General features: G+C 39.7%; 1 protein-coding gene across 1 annotated transcript; it reads left to right on the top strand.

Annotated features, from left to right (window-relative positions):
* Positions 1–19,000: 19,000 nt before the first annotated feature.
* LOC149098820 (uncharacterized) lies at positions 19,001–19,474 on the top strand. The gene has a single exon (XM_089276729.1). It carries the CDS (start codon positions 19,001–19,003, stop codon positions 19,472–19,474), a length of 474 nt encoding a protein of 157 aa, XP_089132855.1.
* Positions 19,475–22,319: the final 2,845 nt, after the last annotated feature.

Raw genomic sequence — 22,319 nt, 5'->3', positions numbered from 1 at the left:
TCTATATAAATAAATAGAAACACGAAAAAAAAAGTTATGTCTATTTCTTTTTTTATAGCTCGTGTAAGTCCTTTTGCCTGCGTTGCAGTCGTAAACTGAAAAGGGGTAGGGAGGCAAAAATTCAAACGTGAGGAAGAAGGGGAAGGAACGCTTGCTATAAGAACTGGGTTTTTCGCATCACGCCCACCAGTTTGGATGCAATCCGATTTCAACAGCTGTCAATTACTGTCAACAGTTTCACCAATCAGAAACTAGCGCGCGCTTGTCGGCAAAACTGACTTCCTGCGGAAATTTAGTCAACTGAAAAATTATTTCCCGGAGTGCTATTGATTAATTATCGAAGTGTGCAAAATGGGAATATCTCAACATTACAACATAAACATGGAGGTCATTTTAGGGTGGAAATGTCCTCCACTCCCAACAAGAGTTCGAAAATAGGAAATAGAAAGAAGGATTATAATTGCAATAATTTCTACAGGTTCCGTGGTATCGAGTCCGGTGCAAAAGAGGAGAGCGTCTTTCGAAATTTTATTTACAAAATGTCCAGAAACTGTGCTGGCCGACTGTTGTTGTTCCTTTGGGTTCAGTTTTAATTGATGCAAAAGTCGTCTAAACTTATTTGTAGGAGTTGTGGCCACAAATCAGAAACGCAGCAGACGATGTGTTATAAGCAATCCTAAAACTGCTTTGGCTACGAACTGTGAGGCGGTGGAAGATAGTCAGTAGTAGGTAGTATTTTAAATTCGGATCGGCGAATAACACCGGAAAGTTAGAGCAATTTGCACAGGGAAAGGTCAGTGATTCCATCTCCAGCAGCTTGTCTTTCAAAGATACTTTTGAAATGCGAAATAGCGAGAACCGAAGCTTTCCCGTTCAGTTCATAGTTCCTGGCGATATCAAACATTTGATAAGTTAGATTTTCCCCGTATCCTGCAGGCTAAACTGTCAAAAACAACTCTTCCAGCTAAAAGAAGTGTCACGATCGGTTCTTGCTCGGGTTTAAAGGTAAATTTCTTCACGTTTCATCTCTCAAAACCCTTGCTAATACATTTTCTGGTCCGCGTCTATTGTTGGTTGTTTTTGATGCGATTGTGCAACTGACAATTGATAAGTTAGTCAGTGAGTCTTAGCCAATAGGAATTTTGCGCAGAAATGAACAAAAGGGGGCTCTTATAGCAGGAGTTCTTTTTTTCTCCCATTCCCCCTCCCCCCCCCCCCCCCCCCCCCCTCTTCTGTTTAACGCCTGCTACGTCCTGCTATGCTGCGCAGGCTAAAGTTCTTTGATGTTATCGAGACGTTCAGTTAACTTTACTGCACTATCTTCACGGCTAAAATCATTTAAATTGTTAAATAATTACTTTGGAGTCAGATCGGATTTATCCGTAAGCTGAAAACACGTGACAGTCAAAGGTTGACAAAGAACTTGATGAATGGAATCTCTTTTATTTTTTGTGTTGAAATAACGTGTCTGATGTGAGTGCACTAGGAGTTTAGTAGAATTTCCAAATGGAATCATCATCATCATCATCATCATCATCATCAATCCTTTACACGGCAAGTGGCGCATGGGGTATCAACAAGACTTCTCCATTAATGCCCGTCCTTTCCAAGCCGTACGGTTTGCCGCTAGTTAAGGTTTAGGTCCTGAAGCTTTGCCTCTGCTGTCCTCCTCCAGGTGGATTTGGGACGGCCTCTCTTCATTTTACCCTCTGGTGTCCACATGAAAGCATCTTTAGAAATGTTAGTAGTTTCTCTACTGAGCACGTAAGTGATCCAACACCACCTTCTTCTTACAAGAACAATCCCCATGTCCTCTTGCTCTGTCAGTTTGAAGAGCAGATTGTTGGAGACCTTTCTTGACCAAAAGATATGCGAGGTTTTACAGAGACAGGAAGTGTGAAAGGTTTCAAGCTTCTCCAGATCATTCTCCATCATTGTGATTCATAAAATAGTACAGAGAGTTCACAAGCTTGGTAGATCTTTTTGCCTTTGCTATACATTCTGCTCCTCCACACGTCGTAATTTTATGAAGGCCTCTATAGCTTTACCAATCCTCTGTTGAATTTCCAGGTCGGCTCCCTCTCGCTGCAGACTGGTAAATAGGTAAATCTTAAGGGTGGTTTCAAGGAGTGGCTGTTTAATCTTAATGGCCAATGGTGTTGAGACGTTTACAGACAAGACCTCTCTCGTGCATGCCATTAAAGGAATGAGATAGCAAGTTTCCAGTTTAAATGTTGTTTTCACATTGGTTGTTATTATCAGAAGAATAACCATTTAGCTCATTTTTCATTTAAATACGTAAAGTATACCCGTGACCATTCTTCAAATTTCAGGGAAGGTGAAGCTCCTAAAAATTTGAGATAATGGTTTGTTAATAACCGCTACGATGTATTTGGAATCACTAAAAGTTATTTATTTATTCATTTTCTCTCTAAAACGAATCCACTTGTTATACGAAGCATTTGGGCGCAAAAATTTTTGAATTTGGTTGAATCTTCGATTTTCTATGCCCTTTCAAAGTTAAGCTTGAAGTGTTGTGAGACCGCGTATTAGGGAGTTCGGGGCGGCGGTTGCTGATCACGACTACCCAGGAACCAAACACAATGGTGCCCAAGTCAGCTCTCTGTATTTGCTCGAGAAAATAAAAAACAAAACTAATCGTTCCAATATATTTTGGGACTAAAACGTCCAAGTTTTGTTTCAGAATCATTTCTTTTCCGTCACTGGAGTCAGAGTTTGGATTCGGAAGACTCCGAAATAAACTTCGATCTAGCACGTTTGACAACTATGAACTCACTGCTTAGAGCTTTGAGAGCAATTTGCAAAATTTCAAGCGACGCCGGGGAAGACTTCTTTGCGGACGAACTGCTTGTATATTTGAAATGGAAAGCTAGATACGAAGTGGAGGAGCAGACAAACGAATAGCAGGAAAGAAAACTCAAGGACTCCTTTCGATGGTAATTTCGTCCCCTAAACACAAGATTCCCACGCGTGTTTATAGCCCGCTTACATCTGTCCTCAGCGAGAATGTATTTTGTCAAGGTATGGTTGTTCTATTAAATGTAGTGTGTGTTTTGCTTTCTGGGATGCTTCATGTTTAGAAGACCGACGTAAGTGTTGCAGTTTTCGAGACTTGATGACCTCCAAAACACTGGCTTCGATCGACTGGACCTGTAGTTTTGAAGCTGCGGGAAGCAAGGATTTCACATTGTCACACGTTTTAAGTCGTAACTCCAAACAACCAATGTAAATTTTCCTCAAAGTTTGGAGGGAAATTCGTCGGATAAGCGAAAAGGATGTGTTCCCTAAGCGGTCCGCATATAATGTTACGCGGTCATATTTTTGACACTATTGCACAGAATGTTTGTCGCACTGCTGATTTCCAAACCATCGAAAAACTCTGTGAGTCTAACAATTTTGTTATCGTGTAATTTTAAAGGATTAGTCTTCGACTGTTATCTAAATCGAAAGAGAAATAAGTGTTGGTTGGCGGCGTACAGTTGCGACCTATTTACATATCAGCTTATTGGTCGTAACGCTTCTTGAATGATTAGACAACTTTGCCGGCTATGTTATAAATACTGCGGGATTGGAAGATATAGGATGTCGGTAGTACTTTTACAAATTGCTGGTTGGGTTTAAGCAGAAAATTTTGAAAATAGCGTTTGAAAGTCTGCGGAGCAAATTCCAGTGAGAGTTCTTCAATGGTTCTCACAGACTCAAGTTCTCTTGTTTCGGTTCGACAAACTCAACTATGGTTTGCGTCTTTATTGTACTATTGACCGATCATCGTGTATAAAGGGGAGCCACTATTGGGTCTGACCATCATCTTGTTGCGGCTTCTCTGAAGATCAAGCTGGCTGCAAGAAAGCCGTTCATAAGTACAAGAAGGACTTTTGATGTCATGAAATTGAGAAACCCTAACACAAAACAGGCCTTTAATATATAACTGAATGTATAAAGTCAAAAATGCTCTGTTACTCATGGCAAACATAGTCTGACTTATTTAGGCCCTGTCATTTAGTCCAAACTCGACAAATCTATTCGATCTTCTGAATCATTGCACACTTTTAAAAAGCGCATCAAATTGTTTGATTCCACTAACCTGCTGGACAGTATGTATGCTAGTATGTATGTATGCTAGCGACCTCGAAACGTTAATAAAGTTCTTATCTTATCTTTTAAAATTGACCTGCAAAACCAGTTTGAACCCCTATTCCTTCAAGAAGAAGAAGAGGAAGAAGAAGAAGAAGAAGAAGAAGAAGAAGAAGAACTAAGGAATGTAAACGGAGATGGAGGTGAGCAGGCCCAAGATATTGATATCAATGTACGGTAGGAGAAAGCCAAGAAGATACTTGTTGACACATGCGGGAGCGTTCTGAGACGTATGAAAAGGACCCTGAAGGAGTGGCTGTCTGACAAGATATACGCACAGGACGGTTGAAGAAAGACGGAAGGCCAAACAGATACTGAATGACGCTCGAACGAAACAAGGGACGCGTGAGGCAAATAGATACTACAATGAGAAGAGTAGATAAGTTAAGAAATCTTGCCGAAGAGAGAAAAGGAACTTAATTGAGAGCATTGCACGCGAAGCAGAAGACGCGGCTAAGAGCAATGATCCGAGAACCCTATATATGACAACAGGGAAAGTTAGTGGGATAACATGCAATCAGAATCGCAAAATTAGAAGTGAAGATGGAACCTTCGTGACGAAAATGGAAGACCAGCTTCAGCGATGGAGGAGGCATTTTGAATCCGTATTGAACAGACCAGTCCCGAGCCAATTGGCAGATTCCCGACCTGCAGACGCTCCCCTGAACATCAACACAGAACCTATTTCCAGAGGAGAAATTAGAACAACCCTCACTCAACTGAAGAATGCCAAGCTCCAGGGTTGGATAAAACCCCTCCTGAAGAATTGAAGGAGGGAGGTCCTTGTACTATGGAAGCACTGCATAGAATTTTAAATTTCGTATGGGAGAAAGAAGAGATTCCAGACGACTGGAAGAGAGGTCTTCTAGTAAAGCAGACAAAAAAGGCGACCTTTGTTTGTGTGGTGACTGGAGGGGAATAATGTTGCTCTCAATACCCAGCAAAGTCTTAAGCCGGGTCACATTGAGCCAAGTGAAGGTGGCTGTTGACGAAGTCCTGAGAGACGAGAAGGCGAGATTTAGAAAGGATCGTTCCTGCATCGATCAAATTGCCAAACTGAGGATTATTGTAGAACAAACAATCGAGTGGTCAGCCCCCCCTGTACTTTTTATTCGTGGATTTTGAGAAAGCCTTCGATTCTCTGGATAGGGAGGTTATGTGGAAGATTTTTTGTCATTACGGTATACCTAATAAAATCATCAACATGCTTAAGGTTCAGTATCAGGGCTGTACTTGCACAAGTGCTTCATGGAGGAACTATGACCGAGCCCATGATGTCAAGACCTCGATGTCGTTGCTGTTCCTTGTGGTACTAGACTGGGTGTCGAAGAACGCATACTAGGGTGAACGTTTGGGACTCCAGTGGTCAATGAGCCAACGCCTAGAAGACTTGGACTATGCTGACGATCTTTGCTTACTAACACACCGACTGGCTGATATGAACGTGAAAGGAGAAAGACCACAAGAGACTGGTGGTCAGGTAGGGCTCAAAATCAACATTCAGAAAACAAAGGAGATGCGCATTGGCGCGAGGCAACAAGAATAATTGGAACCTCATGGGGAAGCTGTTGAAAGAGTGTCCGAGTTTACGTATTTGGGAAGTATCAGCAATGAAACTGGCAAAACTGACGAGGAAATAACGGCCAGGTTAAGGAAAGCGCAATCGACATTCTCGATGCTTATGCCTGTGTGGAAGGAAAATGTATTAGATTGCAAACAAAGCTCAGGATTTTCAATGCAAACGTGGAGTCTGCCCTTCTGTGTGGTTCAGAAACTTGGATATCGACAAAACTACGGATCAATATTTTGCAGACACTTATCAACAAGTGTTTAACGAAGATCCTGAATATCCGTTGGCCAATGGTCATTTCAAATGAGAACTATGTGAAAGGATACAACAAAGGCGTATAAAAGAATGCATTAAGAGATCTAGAAGAAAGTGGAAATTGATCGGCATACGTTACGGAAGCCTGAGAATAACATCATCCGTTCTGCCCTCGAGTGGAATTCCCTCAGGGGTTCAGAGGAAGAGGCCACCCAAAGCAATCCTGGAGGCGAAGCATGCAAGGCGAGCTCGTCAAGAATAATATCACTTGCATAGAGGTAAAGAGATCTGCCAAAAACAGAGTCAGGTGGAGGTCCATGGTTGACGCCCTATGCTCCCCATTAGGAGCGAAGATGGCTTAATGTAATGTAATGACCGATCATCGTCAATAAATTGTACAGTATTTCTTTCTTTAAATATGGGATATTGCTGCAACAGCTGATAGAACTTCTGGAAGGCGTTTCTGCGCACTTTTCGAATGTGTATTGCACCACCTTGAGGGAAATGAGAAGAAGTGAGATTTTCAACTTCCTGGGTAGACGTCGCAACAGCCGCTGGACCCATTCTCCTCAAACTCGGTCGCGAAACAAAATGGCGGTGTTTGATGCTATTTTCGAGATTTCGTTGGGGCACAGAAAATCGAGGTTTCAACCGAATCCAAAATTTTTTGGCAGAAGTATTTCAAATAACAAGTAGATTCATTTCAGCGAAAAAAAATTGGAGTCTTCCTTCGCGCCTTCTCCCCAGTTAAATAGGTGTTCAATAGAGGACCGGGGAGGTTGGTTAGGAGAATATACCTTTGGTTTTTCTCCTAAAAACACAATAAGACTAACTGCCATGGAGAAAATAACCCTGAACTTGCCTCAAATTTAAAGGATAAGACTGCTGAAACAGATTGGAACAATGGCGGAATAGATACAGTGGAAAATCTCGTAACTCGAAACCCTTGGGGGACGCAAAAAAGGTGTCCGTAACTGAAGCTGGTCGCTTATGACAATGATTCTCGTAAGCAGCGATTTGAGGTATAAAGGATACATACAGCGGCTTACCTATGGGAGCTTACCCAGTTAGCAATAAAAAAAATTGGAATATAAAAAGAAAAAAAAAAGATGTACCATTATTTTGATATCCCTGTGCAATGCCGCGATAATGGCGATGACTTCTACACAGAACTGTATATTAAAGTATCAGGAGTGGCCCTTTGGAATTTAGAGGAGCAAATCATAATTGCAGCCAGCATAAACATTAACAGAGGCTCTGGATGGAGTTAACTGTCAACTGACAAATGGCCAAAATAATAATAATAATAATAATAATAGTTATAATAATTTTTTTTTTTACAATAATAACAAACTTTATTGAGCACTTTTCCATACAAACTTGAATCTTACATGTATCTGGTAAAAAATTCAGAAATTCTGTTGTTCCTTAAGTTTTTGGTAATAATAATTACAAATTACACTCATTCTTTACAACCCTTATAAATTTATCTATTATCATTTGTCGAAAAAATTTAATTTAATTTAAATTTATAATAATAATAATAATGATAATAATAATTGACAACTCACAAATAGCTGAAAAAATCAACTGACAACTAACATTTGTAGTCAGATTTACTAAAAACTGCACGAGAAAAAGCTTTAGACATTGTTATTCGTTTGAAATTTATTGAAAATGTGTATTGTTTTCGGTGGAATGTTATTACTGTAACCTACTGTAACTGTAATTGTAACTGCTCGATGTTAAAGTTGTGTAGATTGTTTATAGATCGAAACTATCAGTTCTCTATTAAGATAATTTTCTTTTAAGTCTGTTACTATTAATCATTTCCAATTTCATCCTCATACTATGTGTTACATATTCCTCAATTGAAGGCCATGCCCTTCAGGAGTCAGGGAAAATCGAAATTAATCAAGACCATCGGCGACTGACAAACAGCGTATACAAAACCCATTTTTCTAATTGTAAATGGTCACAAATCTTGCACCGTACCGCTTTTCTTTGATCTCTTGCTGTTTCTGTTTTATTAACATATTTTTAAAATGTGTCACGTATTTTTATGTTAATGTAAGCATTTCTCTTTTTTTAAAAGAAATTTTGCATCCCGATAAAACGGGTGTCATATGAAGGGGTAGGGGTGGGAAAAGGAGAAAATCGTTTAGGGTTTTGCATTTAATTATATGCATGGCACACAGTCAAACCTCCACTATCGGCCACCTCTCTACAACGGCCACTTGGTTTGGTCCCGGTGGACAGGCCATACATTTTTTTTCAACCTTTCTACAACAGCCACCTCTCCACAACAGCAGCTGCCACTGAAACGCGTCCCAACTGCCAAAATAACCTCTCTACAACCGTTTGTTGATTAAGACAATCAACGACTGACAAACAGTGTATTCAAGGCCCATTTGTCTAATTGTAAATGTTCACAAATCTTGATCGGTACAGCCTTTCTTTGGTCTCCTTCTGTTTAAATTTGCTTTCTGTTTTATGGATATATTTTTAAAATGTGTTACGTATTTATATTCTCTTTCTTCAAAAGAAATGTTGCATCCCGATAAAACGGAAGTCATATTACACCCCTACCTCCCCATAACGGCAATTCTCTACAAATAGGAGAGGTTCTAGCTATTTCAGGTTTTAAGTTATTTATTAAGAGCCACTTACCTGACAAATAACAAATGGACCAAAATTTAACTGACAACTGACATTTGATTTTAAGTGTCCTTTAAACGTTGCATGTACAGTGATTCCGAAATCATAAAGATTTCTAATTTTCAGTTTTGTATCACTATTGTCAACGTCGCCTCCATGATTTCCAAGCTTTTTTGTACCGTCCCATATGGATTAAGATATATACCCTTGAAAAGCAAACCCGGAAATCTTGTGAAAGACGATTCAAGCAAAGTTTTCATACTTTAAGCCAAGACATTGCAAACCTTTATTGGCTCGTCATGCAGGCGACCAGTTGCGGGGAAGGGACCCCGATAGTGAACTCAACAATAAACATAATGGTTGCTGCTCCCTAGCTGTTGTTTTCTTCCTTGTTGTTTTGCAGATACTTAAACAAAAATAAAATTCAGAATTTGACAGAAAATGTTTTTTCTGCTTTGGCAAGCTTGGAATACTTGTAAGTATATCCATTTACGTCTTGTACATAATAAATGACACATTGAACTTAATATGCTAACACTGTAGTAAGGGATAGCCATTAGCAAAAGACGTTTTAAATTTGTGCCTGACACTGACCTATACCAAAGCGTTACAAACAACTCGTATAGTAACTTGAAAAACGTTTTGAACAAACGACTTCGGCCTTCGTTGCTTTTAAAGCCAGCTTAAATTACTTGCTATCTAACGGCTCACAATTTTGCGCGTGGTACGCCAGAAATATGGCTAGTGACTGCTGCGCAACATAACAGATCACGCGAGTGATTTAGAGTTACTCGGAATTACGATATGATATCGTTGGCCGCATTGCGGTCTCTATTAGAATACCAGGCGGTCGCGAGAAAAAGAAATAAAAGACTTTTTACCGGGGCCCATAAACATTGTGTTTAACGTTCCTATAGGCTATACATTGTCGAAAACAACTTTAAATGTATATTACCAAATGAAACACTGGACTTCAGTAACAAATGTTACTAAGCATGCGGGACTGGTGGCGGGTAGCTGGAGGAGAGTGACTGGGCTAAAAGAGGGATTTTGGGGGATCGAACGAGTGTTTACATGTATATTGATGCAGCGTTACACGAGACCATTTTGCATCACTACAACAGCTTTAACATCTCCCGATTACACACATCAAGTGTTTATTGTTTTTCTGAAAAATATATATTTACAGCGTATCTATTTTTCCTTCCTTGTTTGCGGGGATCTGTCTCAGAATGCCATTCGTCGTCTTCCTCCAAAGATATTCACCGGACCATCTCAATTACGTCGCTTGTGCGTTTATCTTTATATTCTCAAAACAAATACGTTTTGTATGATAAAAAGTCACTATTTCCTACTGTGCATATGATGTTGAAGTGATAATAACGAACGCAAGCCTGTTATGAATTAAGAATAAAATGTTAACAGATTGATACCTTAAGGAAGAATTAGCAGAATATTTATTGACGTTTCTGTTTAAATTCCGCCTTATTGGAATACGTCGACTTTGCGTACAGAAAAATTCATGACTTTAGCAACATTTTCTGGCTTTTTTTTAAAGTAATTTAAAAAAGAAAAGAAAGAAAGCTCTGAACTGTTCATACACTTTTTTGTTATCACAAAAAGTTTGAGTTGTTAAACCTTTGTCACACAAAACGATTTCCAATATTTCAATGTTACATGTCTTCAGAATTCTAATCCCTTTCGTGCCCTTTCATTGCCCAGAATTGATATTATTTGTTCCTCAATCTGAACTTAAAGGCTTATACTGATGGAAACTATCGCTAACAAAGATTCCGCTGCTAAAAAACAAAAAAAATAACAAAATTAATTTTTTTTATTATACTATTAAGCATTTAGTCGGATATCTTTACCCGTCTTTTAGAAAAAACAAAGAAACAAACAAAGAAACAAACGAAAAACACAACAAAACAAAACAAAACCAAAAAACACTGTTAAGGCACAAGGAGTTAGTTATCTTGCTAAGAAAGACAAAACCACTTCTTTGTTTTTGTTGTTGTTGTTTATAATCGTTCATATTATTTGATTTGCTTTAAATGTTAACAAGATTAAAAAAAAACATTAAATAAGCAAAAATAATTATGTAAGTATGCACAATAGAAAAACAACATTTTACCTAATTTCAGGTACCTGAAAGAGAACGAAATTGAAAAACTGCCCACGGGATTGTTTTCCAATCTTTCAAAGTTGTGGACACTGTAAGTTTGTTTTCGGTCCAATCTTAATTTAACCCTTTGACTCCCAAGGACGTATATACACGTCCTGAGTGGTCGTGCTCTTTGTACCACTTGTGACGTCATCGATTTTTATTTCACCAAATATTCTTGATAAGCAGATGGTAGAGCTAGGATAGATCTATCCGCACAACGGTCGGCTTTGGATATCGACGGCATTGTGACGTAGCAAATTGAAAAACAACGTTATCAGTTTTGGTGCAAAAGTGGTGGTAAAATGGCTCACTATATCCATAATAGATCACGGTGCCATTTCTAGGGTTTGCCCATAATCAACACCCAACTTTTTACGGCAGTCAGAAAGAATATGCAACGCAAAAGGTAGCGAAAGGTAAAGGGCCGAGAAAGAGGAAAGGAAACGGAAGAGAAAAATCAATCGGAACGGGGAATTACACCAACTTGAAATATTGCACGTTTTTGCACCTAATCTTCGGGAAATCTATCTGTTTGGTAAAAATTAGCTTTTTCAGCAAAACTGGCCCATTTAGCGTCAAGGCAGCCAAAGAACTGATTTAACGGTTAAATATGGCATTTTTGGGTGAAAAATTGGTAGTCAAAGGGTTGAACGGACAAATATATTATACTATTGAAGTCTCTGTCAGAAATAGGACAGTGGTGCGCTCTATCAACTCCTACTCTCCGTTTGTCGAGCAAAAAGAAAAGCATCAAGTTTGCGTGAATAGATGCCGAATAGTCTGTGCTCCGTCAGCGGTTTTTTTCTTCCAGTTACAAGCTAAGAATTATTGAAAGCTTTATTGGTACGTTTGTTACACTGTTCACAGGCCACGACTGAAAGCTAAAAGCAGCAGTACACAGTGGTATAATAGGGCGATGTCAAAATGCAGTAACAACCAAAAAATGTACTAAAATCCACAGGACAGTTCTTTTCCAGCATAATGATAACAACGAAACGTCCAGCCCCCTCCCCCTCCGCCTCTGTCCCTCCCCATAACTGTTCAAGAGGGTGGTGGGTGAAGGGTGGTCGATAGAATCCTGTTAAGTTTAACTCCAAAAGACACAGCAAGACTATTTTTTATTGAGAACATAACGTTGGGCTTACTCCCCATGCAAGAATAGACGGTTACAACCGGTTGGAATAATCATGGCAAAAGAGAATATTTGGTTTAGACAAATGGTCTAGGTTAGATTTTAATTATTATCCACTTACATCGTCCGATACTCCAGACATTGGACAAATTTTCCACTCTCAAGGGTGGGCAGTTACAGGTCAACCCTATGTTAAAAAAAAGATTATATTATAACAGCAACATTACATTTGTTATTTTATTGACGAAATAGGGAATCATTTTCGTAGTCTTATCGAATGAAGGAATTGCCAGTAATCGGATACCCGTGTTTGCGAAAAGAACTCTGGGATCGTCAGGGGGCAAACATTGCAAGTCGCTAGAAGGAAATGTATGGCGAAAAGTTGTTTCGACGCCCAAAAACATGGTTTTGGGGAGAGACCAACGCTTTTTCGCCGTTGTTTTATCGCAAATGGATTTTGGCAATGTTTATACATGGAAAATGTAAGTTTTTGTTTGAATAACCGTGAAATAAGGGATAAAATTTACCGATAAACTCTCTTTTGCTTGTGTGAGGTTTATTTTGAAATACATTGTAGAGAATATTGAAAATTTCAATTTACGCCTGATCTCGAGAGGCTACCCGGAGCAAATGGTAGAAAAGACCCTCCGAGAAGTTAAATATTAAGACAGAAAAGAAGCTCTAAAACAGAAATCGAATATTGCAGAAGGAACTACTACCCTTTGTGTCATGCAATTTCACTCAACCGTCAATACCAAACTTTGGAAAGCATAATCACGCACAAATGGCAATTTCAAATACAAATACTCAGAGATATATTCAAGGAGCTACCCTTGATCTGTTATAGAAAAGGAAAATCACTGAAATACGTGCTTGTAAAAGCAAAACAAAGGCTTTGAGCAACACAGTAGCCACACAGCATGAGTCGGGCGGACTCATTTGTAATTAAATCAACCCCAGACAGCACAATGATCCCCACCGGGCTTATTTCCAGTATTATTTGTACGACTGAGCTTTCAAATAAGCCAAAAGTAGCCTGTACACAACTTAAAAGGCTTTACTGGGTTATTTCCTCTCGATTTATACCTTATTAATTTTGTAATATTTTCAGACCATTACGCGATGTAAATTTCACAATAAACCTCACGCAAGCAACGGAGTTTATCGGTAGATTTTGTCACATATTTCAAGGTTATTCAAAGAAAAACTTACGTATTCCACATATCAACATTTCCCAAATCCATTTGCGATAAAAACGACGGCGAAAAAGCGTTGATCTCTCTCAAAAATCGTTTTCTTGTACCTCAAAACAACTTTTCGCCATATATTTCCGTCTAGCGACTAGCAATGTTTGCCCCCTGACGATCCCAGAGTTCTTGGCGCAAACGCGGGTATCCGATTACTGGCAACCCATTCATTGTAGAAACGCGGGAGAAAGGGTGGGAGAATGAGTGTTTGCACGGCTCTCACAAGTTATCCCAAATTTTCACGAGTGATTCTATATAAATAAAGAGAAACACGAAAAAAAAAAGTTATGTTTATTTCTTTTTTTATAGCTCGTGTAAGTCCTTTTGCCTGCGTTGCAGTCGTAAACTGAAAAGGGGCAGGGAGGCGAAAATTAAAACGTGAGGAAGAAGGGGAAGGAACGCCTGCTATAAGAACTGGGTTTTTCGCATCACGCCCACCAGTCTCCATACAATCCGATTTCAACAGCTGTCAATTACTGTCAACAGTTTCACCAATCAGAAACTAGCGCGCGCTTATCGGCAAAACTGACTTCCTGCGGGAATTTGGTCAACTGAAAAGTTGTTTCCCGGAGTGCTATTGATTAATTATCGAAGTGTGAAAAATGGGAATATCTCAACATAACAACATAAACATGGAGGTCATTTTAGCGTGGAAATGTCCTCCACTCCCAACAAGAGTTCGAAAATAGGAAATAAAAAGAAGGATTATAATTGCAATAATCTCTACAGGTTCCGTGGTATCGAGTCCGGTGCAAAAGAGGAGAGCGTCTTTCGAAATTTTATTTACAAAATGTCCAGAAACTGTGCTGGCCGACTGTTGTTGTTCCTTTGGGTTCAGTTTTAATTGATGCAAAAGTCGTCTAAACTTATTTGTAGGAGTTGTGGCCACAAATCAGAAACGCAGCAGACGATGTGTTATAAGCAATCCTAAAACTGCTTTGGCTACGAACTGTGAGGCGGTGGAAGATAGTCAGTAGTAGGTAGTATTTTAAATTCGGATCGGCGAATAACACCGGAAAGTTAGAGCAATTTGCACAAGGAAAGGTCAGTGATTCCATCTCCCGCAGCGTGTCTTTCAAAGATACTTTTGAAAGGCGAAATAGCGAGAACCGAAGCTTTCCCGTTCAGTTCATAGTTCCTGGCGATATCAAACATTTGATAAGTTAGATTTTCCCCGTATCCTGCAGGCTAAACTGTCAAAAACAACTCTTCCAGCTAAAAGAAGTGTCACGATCGGTTCTTGCTCGGGTTTAAAGGTAAATTTCTTCACGTTTCATCTCTCAAAACCCTTGCTAATACATTTTCTGGTCCGCGTCTATTGTTGGTTGTTTTTGATGCGATTGTGCAACTGACAATTGATAAGTTAGTCAGTGAGTCTTAGCCAATAGGAATTTTGCGCAGAAATGAACAAAAGGGGGCTCTTATAGCAGGAGTTTTTTTTTTTTCTCCCATCTCCCCCCCCCCCCCCCCTCTTCTGTTTAACGCCTGCTACGTCTTGCTATGCTGCGCAGGCTAAAGTTCTTTGATGTTATCGAGACGTTCAGTTAACTTTACTGCACTATCTTCACGGCTAAAATCATTTAAATTGTTAAATAATTACTTTGGAGTCAGATCGGATTTATCCGTAAGCTGAAAACACGTGGCAGTCAAAGGTTGACAAAGAACTTGATGAATGGAATCTCTTTTATTTTATTGTGTTGGAAAAACGTGTCTGATGTGAGTGCACCAGGAGTTTAGTAGAATTCCAAATAAAATCATCATCATCATCATCATCATCATCATCATCAATCCTTTAGACGACAAGTGGCGCATAGGGTATCAACAAGACTTCTCCATTAATGTCGGTCCTTTCCAAGCCGTACGGTTCGCCGCTAGTTAAGGGTTAGGTCCTGAAGCTTTGCCTCTGCAATCCTCCTCCAGGTGGATTTGGGACGGCCTCTCTTCATGTTACCCTCTGGTGTCCACATGAAAGCATCTTTAGAAATGTTAGTAGTTTCTCTACTGAGCACGTAAGTGATCCAACACCACCTTCTTCTTACAAGAACAATCCCCATGTCCTCTTGCTCTGTCAGTTTGAAGAGCAGATTGTTGGAGACCTCGCTTGACCAAAAGATATGCGAGGTTTTACAGAGACAGGAAGTGTGAAAGGTTTCAAGCTTCTCCAGATCATTCTCCATCATTGTGATTCATAAAAGAATTCACAAGCTTGGTAGAACTTTTTTGCCTTTGCTATACATTCTGCTCCTCCACACGTCGTAATTTTATGAAGGCCCCTATAGCTTTACCAATCCTCTGTTGAATTTCCAGGTCGGCTCCCTCTCACTGCAGACTGGTAAATAGGTAAATCTTAAGGGTGGTTTCAAGGAGTGGCTGTTTAATCTTAATGGCCAATGGTGTTGAGAAGTTTACAGACAAGACCTCTCTCGTGCATGCCATTAAAGGAATGAGATAGCAAGTTTCCAGTTTAAATGTTGTTTTCACAATGGTTGTTATTATCAGAAGAATAACTATTTAGTTCATTTTTCATTTAAACACGTAAAGTATACCCGTGACCATTCTTCAAATTTCAGGGAAGGTGAAGCTCCTAAAAAATTGAGATAATGGTTTGTCACCGCTACGATGCATTTGGAATCACTAAAAGTTATTTATTTATTTATTTTCTCTCTAAAACGAATCCACTTGTTATTCGAAGCATTTGGGCGCAAAAATTTTTGAATTTTGTTGAATCTTCGATTTTCTATGCCCTTTCAAAGTTAAGCTTGAAGTGTTGCGAGACCGCGTACTAGGGAGTTTGGGGCGGCGGTTGCTGATCACGACTACCCAGGAACCAAACACAATGGTGCCCCAGTCAACTCTCTGTATTTGCTCGAGAAAATAGAAAACAAAACTAATCGTTCCAATATATTTTGGGACTAAAACGTCCAAGTTTTGTTTCAGAATCATTTCTTTTCCGTCACTGGAGTCAGAGTTTGGATTCGGAAGACTCCGAAATAAACTTCGATCTAGCACGTTCGACAACTGTGAATTCACTGCTTAGAGCTTTGAGAGCAATTTGCAAAATTTCAAGCGACGCCGGGAAAGACTTCTTTACGGACAAACTGCTTGTATATTTGAAATGGAAAGCTAGATACGAAGTGGAGGAGCAGACAAACGAATAGCAGGAAAGAAAACTCAAGGACTCCTTTCGATGGTAATTTCGTCCCCTAAACACAAGATTCCCACGCGTGTTTATAGCCCGATTACATCTGTCCTCAGCGAGAATATATTTTGTCAAGGTATGGTTGTTCTATTAAATATAGTGTGTGTTTTGCTTTCTGGAATGCTTCATGTTTAAAAGACCGACGTAAGTGTTGCAGTTTTCGAGACTTGATGACCTCCAAAACACTGGCTTCGATCGACTGGACCTGTAGTTTTGAAGCTGCGGGAAGCAAGGATTTCACATTGTCACACGTTTTAAGTCGTAACTCCAAACAACCAATGTAAATTTTCCTCAAAGTTTGGAGGGAAATTCGTCGGATAAGCGAAAAGGATGTGTTCCCTAGGCGGTCCGCATATAATGTTACGCGGTCATATTTTTGACACTATTGCACAGAATGTTTGTCGCACTGCTGATTTCCAAACCTTCGAAAAACTCTGTGAGTGTAACAATTTTGTTATCGTGTAATTTTAAAGGATTAGTTTTCGACTGTTATCTAAATCGAAAGAGAAATAAGTGTTGGTTGGCGGCGTAGAGTTGCGACCTATTTACATATCAGTTTATTGGTCGTAACGCTTCTTGAATGATTAGACAACTTTGCCGGCTATGTTATAAATACTGCGGGATTGGAAGATATAGGATGTCGGTAGTACTTTTACAAATTGCTGGTTGGGTTTAAGCAGAAAATTTTGAAAATAGCGTTTGAAAGTCTGCGGAGCAAATTCCAGTGAGAGTTCTTCAATGGTTCTCACAGACTCAAGTTCTCTTGTTTCGGTTCGACAAACTCAACCATCGTTTACGTCTTTATTGTACTATTGACCGATCATCGTGTATAAAGGGGAGCCACTATTGGGTCTGACCATCATCTTGTTGCGGCTTCTCTGAAGATCAAGCTGGCTGCAAGAAAGCCGTTCATAAGTACAGAAGGACTTTTGATGTCATGAAATTGAGAAACCCTAACACAAAACAGGCCTTTAATATATAACTGAATGTATAAAGTCAAAAATGCTCTGTTGCTCATGGCAAACATAGTCTGACTTATTTAGGCCCTGTCATTTAGTCCAAACTCGACAAATCTATTCGATCTTCTGAATCATTGCACACTTTTAAAAAGCGCATCAAATTGTTTGATTTCACTAACCTGCTGGACAGTATGTATGCTAGTATGTATGTATGCTAGCGACCTCAAAACGTTAATAAAGTGCTTATCTTATCTTATCTTTTAAAATTGAGCTGCAAAACCAGTTTGAACCCCTATTCCTTCAAGAAGAAGAAGAGGAAGAAGGAGAAGAAGAAGAAGAAGAAGAAGAACTAAGGAATGTAAACGGGGATGGAGGTGAGCAGGCCCAAGATGTTGATATCAATGTACAGTAGGAGAAAGCCAAGAAGATACTTGTTGACACATGCGGGAGTGTTCTGGGACGTATGACAAGGACCCTGAAGGAGTGGCTGTCTGACGAGACATACGTACAGGACGGTTGAAGAAAGACGGGAGGCCAAACAGATACTGAATGACGCTCGAACGAGACAAGGGACGCGTGAGGCAAATAGATACTACAATGAGAAGAGTAGAAAAGTTAAGAAATCTTGCCGAAGAGAGAAAAGGAACTTAATTGAGAGCATTGCACGCGAAGCAGAAGACGCGGCTAAGAACAATGATCTGAGAACCCTATATATGACAACACGGAAAGTTAGCGGGATAACATGCAATCAGAATCGCCCAATTAGAAGTGAAGATAGAAAATGGAAGACCAGCTTCAGCGATGGAGGAGGCATTTTGAATCCGTATTGAACAGACCAGTCCCGAGCCAATTACTAGATCCGCGACCTGCAGATGCTCCCCTGAACATCAACATAGAACCTATTTCCAGAGAAGAAATTAGAACAGCCCTCACTCAACTGAAGAATGCCAAAGCTCCAGGGTTGGATAACATCCCTCCTGAAGAATTGAAGGAGGGAGGTCCTTGTACTATGGAAGCACTGCATAGAATTTTAAATTTCGTATGGGAGAAAGAAGAGATTCCAGACGACTGGAAGAGAGGTCTTCTAGTAAAGCAGGCAAAAAAGGCGACCTTTGTTTGTGTGGTGACTGCAGGGGAATAATGTTGCTCTCAATACCCGGTAAAGTCTTAACCCGGGTCACATTGAACCGAGTGAAGGTGGCTGTTGACGAAGTCCTGAGAGACGAGCAGGCGAGATTTAGAAAGGATCGTTCCTGCATCGATCAAATTGCCACACTGAGGATTATTGTAGAACAAACAATCGAGTAGTCATCCCCCCCTGTACTTTGTATTCGTGGATTTTAAGAAAGCCTTCGATTCTCTGGATAGGGAGGTTATGAGGAGGATTTTTTGTCATTACATTATACCTAATGAAATCGTCAACATGCTTAAGGTTCAGTATCAGGGCTGTACTTGCGCAAGTGCTTCATGGAAGAACTATGACCGAGCCCATCGAGGTCAAAACCTCGATGCAGTTGCTGTTCCTTGTGGTACTTGACTGGGTGTCGAACAACGCGTACTAGGGTGAACGTTTGGGACTTCAGTGGTCAATGAGCCTACGCCTAGAATACTTGGACTATGCTGACGATCTTTGCTTACTAACACACCGACTGCCTGATATGAACGTGAACGGAGAAACACCACAAGAGACTGGTGGTCAGGTAGGGCTCAAAATCAACATCCAGAAAACAAAGGAGATGCGAATTGGCGCGAGGCAACAAGAATCATTGGAACTTCATGGGGAAGCGGTTGAAAGAGTGTCCGAGTTCACGTATTTGGGAAATATCAGCAATGAAACTGGCAAAACTGACGAGGACATAACAGCCAGGTTAAGGAAAGCGCAATCGACATTCTCGATGCTTATGCCTGTGTGGAAAGCAAAATGTATTAGATTGCAAACAAAGCTCAGAATTTTCAATACAAACGTGAAGTCTGCCCTTCTGTATGGTTCAGAAACCTGGATATCGACAAAACTACGGATCAAGATGTTGCAGACATTTATCAACAAGTGTTTAAGGAAGATCCTGAATATCCGTTGGCCAATGGTCATTTCAAATGAGAACTATGGGAAAGGATACAACAAAGTCGTATAGAAGAATGCATTAAGAGATCTATATGAAAGTGGAAATGGATCGGGCATACGCTACGAAAGCCTGAGAATAACATTACCCGTTCTGCCCTCGAGTGGAATTTCCTCAGGGGTTCAGAAAAAGAGGCCGGCCAAAGCAAACCTGGAAGCGAAGCGTGCAAGACGAGCTCGCCAAGAATAATACCACTTGCATAGAGGTAAAGAGATCTGCCAAAAACAGAGTCAGGTGGAGGTCCATGGTTGACGCCCTATGCTCCCCACTGGGAGCGAAGATGGCTTAATGTAATGTAATGACCGATCATCGCCAGTGAATTGTACAGTATATCTGTCTTTAAATATGGGATATTGCTGCAACAGCCGATAGAACTTCTGGAAGGCGTTTCTGCGCACTTTTCGAATGTGTATTGCACCACCCTGACGGAAATGGGAAGACGTGAGATATTCAACTTCCTGGGTAGACGTCGCAACAGCCGCTGGACCCATTCTCCTCAAACTCGGTCGCGAAACAAAATGACGGTGTTTTGGTGCTATTTAATTTCGAGATTTTGTCGGGGCACAGAAAATTGATCTTTTAACCGAATCCAAAACTTTTTAGCAGAAGTATTTCAAATAACAAGTAGATTCGTTGTAGCGAAAAAAAAATTGGAGTCTTCCCTCACGCCTTCTTCCCAGTTAAATAGGTGTTCAATAGAGGACAGGAGGAGTTGGTTAATATAAGAATATACCTTTGGTTTTTTTTCTAAAAAGACAATAAGACTACCTGCCATGGATATACTGATCCTGAACTTGCTTCAAATTTAAAGGACAAGACTGCTGAAACAGATTGGAATAATGGCGGAATAGATACAGTGGAAAATCTCGTAACTCGAAACCCTCGGGGGACGCAAAAAAAGGTGTCCGTAACTGAAGCTGGTCGCTTATGACAATGATTCTCGTAAGCAGCCATCTGAGGTATAAAGGATACATATAGCGGCTTACCTTTGGGAGCTTACCCAGTTAGCAATAAAAGAAGTTTGGATTGTAAAGAGAGAGAGAAAAAAAAAACAAAAAACAAAAAACAAAACAAAAAAAACATGTAACATTACTTTGATATCCCTATGCAATGTCACGATAATGGCGATGACGTCTACACAGCACTGTATACTACAGTATCAGGAGTGGCCCTTTGGAATTTAGAGGAAAAAATCATAATTGCAGCCAGCATAAACATTAACAGAGGCTCTGGATGGAGTTAACTGACAACTGACAAATGGCCATAATAATAATAATAATAATAATAATAATCATGATGATGATAATAATAATAATAATGATAATGCTAATGTTAATGATCGTTTCCCAAAACTGTTGTTCCCTTACAAAGTTTGATCTTCATCTTGGCAATTAGCCATTTGATTCTGGCTTCAACCCTGTTGTCTATCTAAGGAGAAGGTAAACATGAGATTTTAACAGTTTCTGAAATAAATTTAACTTGCAACCCATTTTTAAGAGCATTACTTTGTGCTTCGCCATCTGTGTTAAGGGAACGCAAAAAAGAAGCCCGAATGTTCCTCTTAATGTAAACTTGAAAGGTTCACTTTGATTTCCGTCATTCCGAGAAATCCATCTTTTCCGCCATCAATCAAAAAAGATTACTATTAGAAGTTATCTTGCAAGTTCCCAAGCATCAATCAACTCTTTTATTTTTTGAAGTCGGAAAAGACGGATTTCCCGGATTTCCCGGAGAACTGACTTACAGTAATTAAGGGAAGTAATATAATACTACTCTTTATATCTGTAAGTATACTTACAGTAAAAAGGGAAGTATTACTGTAAGTCAGTTTCCCGGGATATCCGGAAAATCCGTGGTTTCCACTGTCAAATGTAAGTGTCTTGCATGAATGATTTCATGAACAGTCAATTCATACTGTAAGTTGCCAAGCATTAATCTACTCTGCTTTCTGAAGTTGGAAAACACGGATTTTCCGGATTTCCCGGAGAACTGACTTACAGTAATTAAGGGAAGTAATATAATACTTCCTTTTTTTACTGTAAGTATACTTACAGTAAAAAAGAGAAGTATTATATTACTTCCCCTTATTACTGTAAGTCAGTTCTCCGGGAGATCCGGAAAATCCGTCCTTTCCACCATCAAATCTAAATGTCTTGCAGACTGATTTTATGAGCAGTCACTCCATACTGCAAGTTCCCAAGCATCAATCTATTCTCTTTTTGGAGATGGAAAAGACGGATTTTCCGGTTTACATAGAGAATTGACATATTTATCGAATTTAAGATGTGGAAATGCTTTAAAACATCCTTTAGATTTCTACACTAGTTGCATTCGAAAAATCGGAAACCCTGTGGTGCAGAAACGCTTTGAATGAAGATAAAAAGGACAAAGTAATATATATCTGGAGTATTTTTGCCGTAAAGAAAGCCGTTGATTTAATACGTTAAAAATGCTATCTGGTTGCTTGATTACGCGGTACGGACTAATGTGTTCGCCAAAAGGTCAAGGTTTAGCCTCCGCAGGGAATCAGTGAAAAGCTTTGTCGTGGAAAAGACTGATCTATTGTTTTCCCAGTCAGAAGTAGTTCCATTTTGTAATAATGTATCAGAACTGGAATGAAGCCAAGAGCTTGCGTGAATCAATTTCAAGCGATTTTCTCAGTGAGAAGAGTTTGATTTTCCTCGTGATCAGAACTTCAATAAAGACAAATACCTGTGTGAATGTTCGAGAGTAGTCCAACAGTACCACTAATTAAACTATCTACAATCTCCCATAAATTAGTTGCGACACTCACAATATCGTAATAACTGGAATCTATCCGTTGTTAATTCGGTGAAAAGTACGCCGTTATAAAACA

This window comes from Orbicella faveolata, unplaced genomic scaffold (genome assembly GCF_042242905.1).
Source record: "Orbicella faveolata isolate gen_17 unplaced genomic scaffold, um_ofav_v1 contig_46, whole genome shotgun sequence".
NCBI classification, from domain to species: domain Eukaryota; kingdom Metazoa; phylum Cnidaria; class Anthozoa; order Scleractinia; family Merulinidae; genus Orbicella; species Orbicella faveolata.
This window is presented reverse-complemented; position numbering and strand designations above follow the sequence as displayed.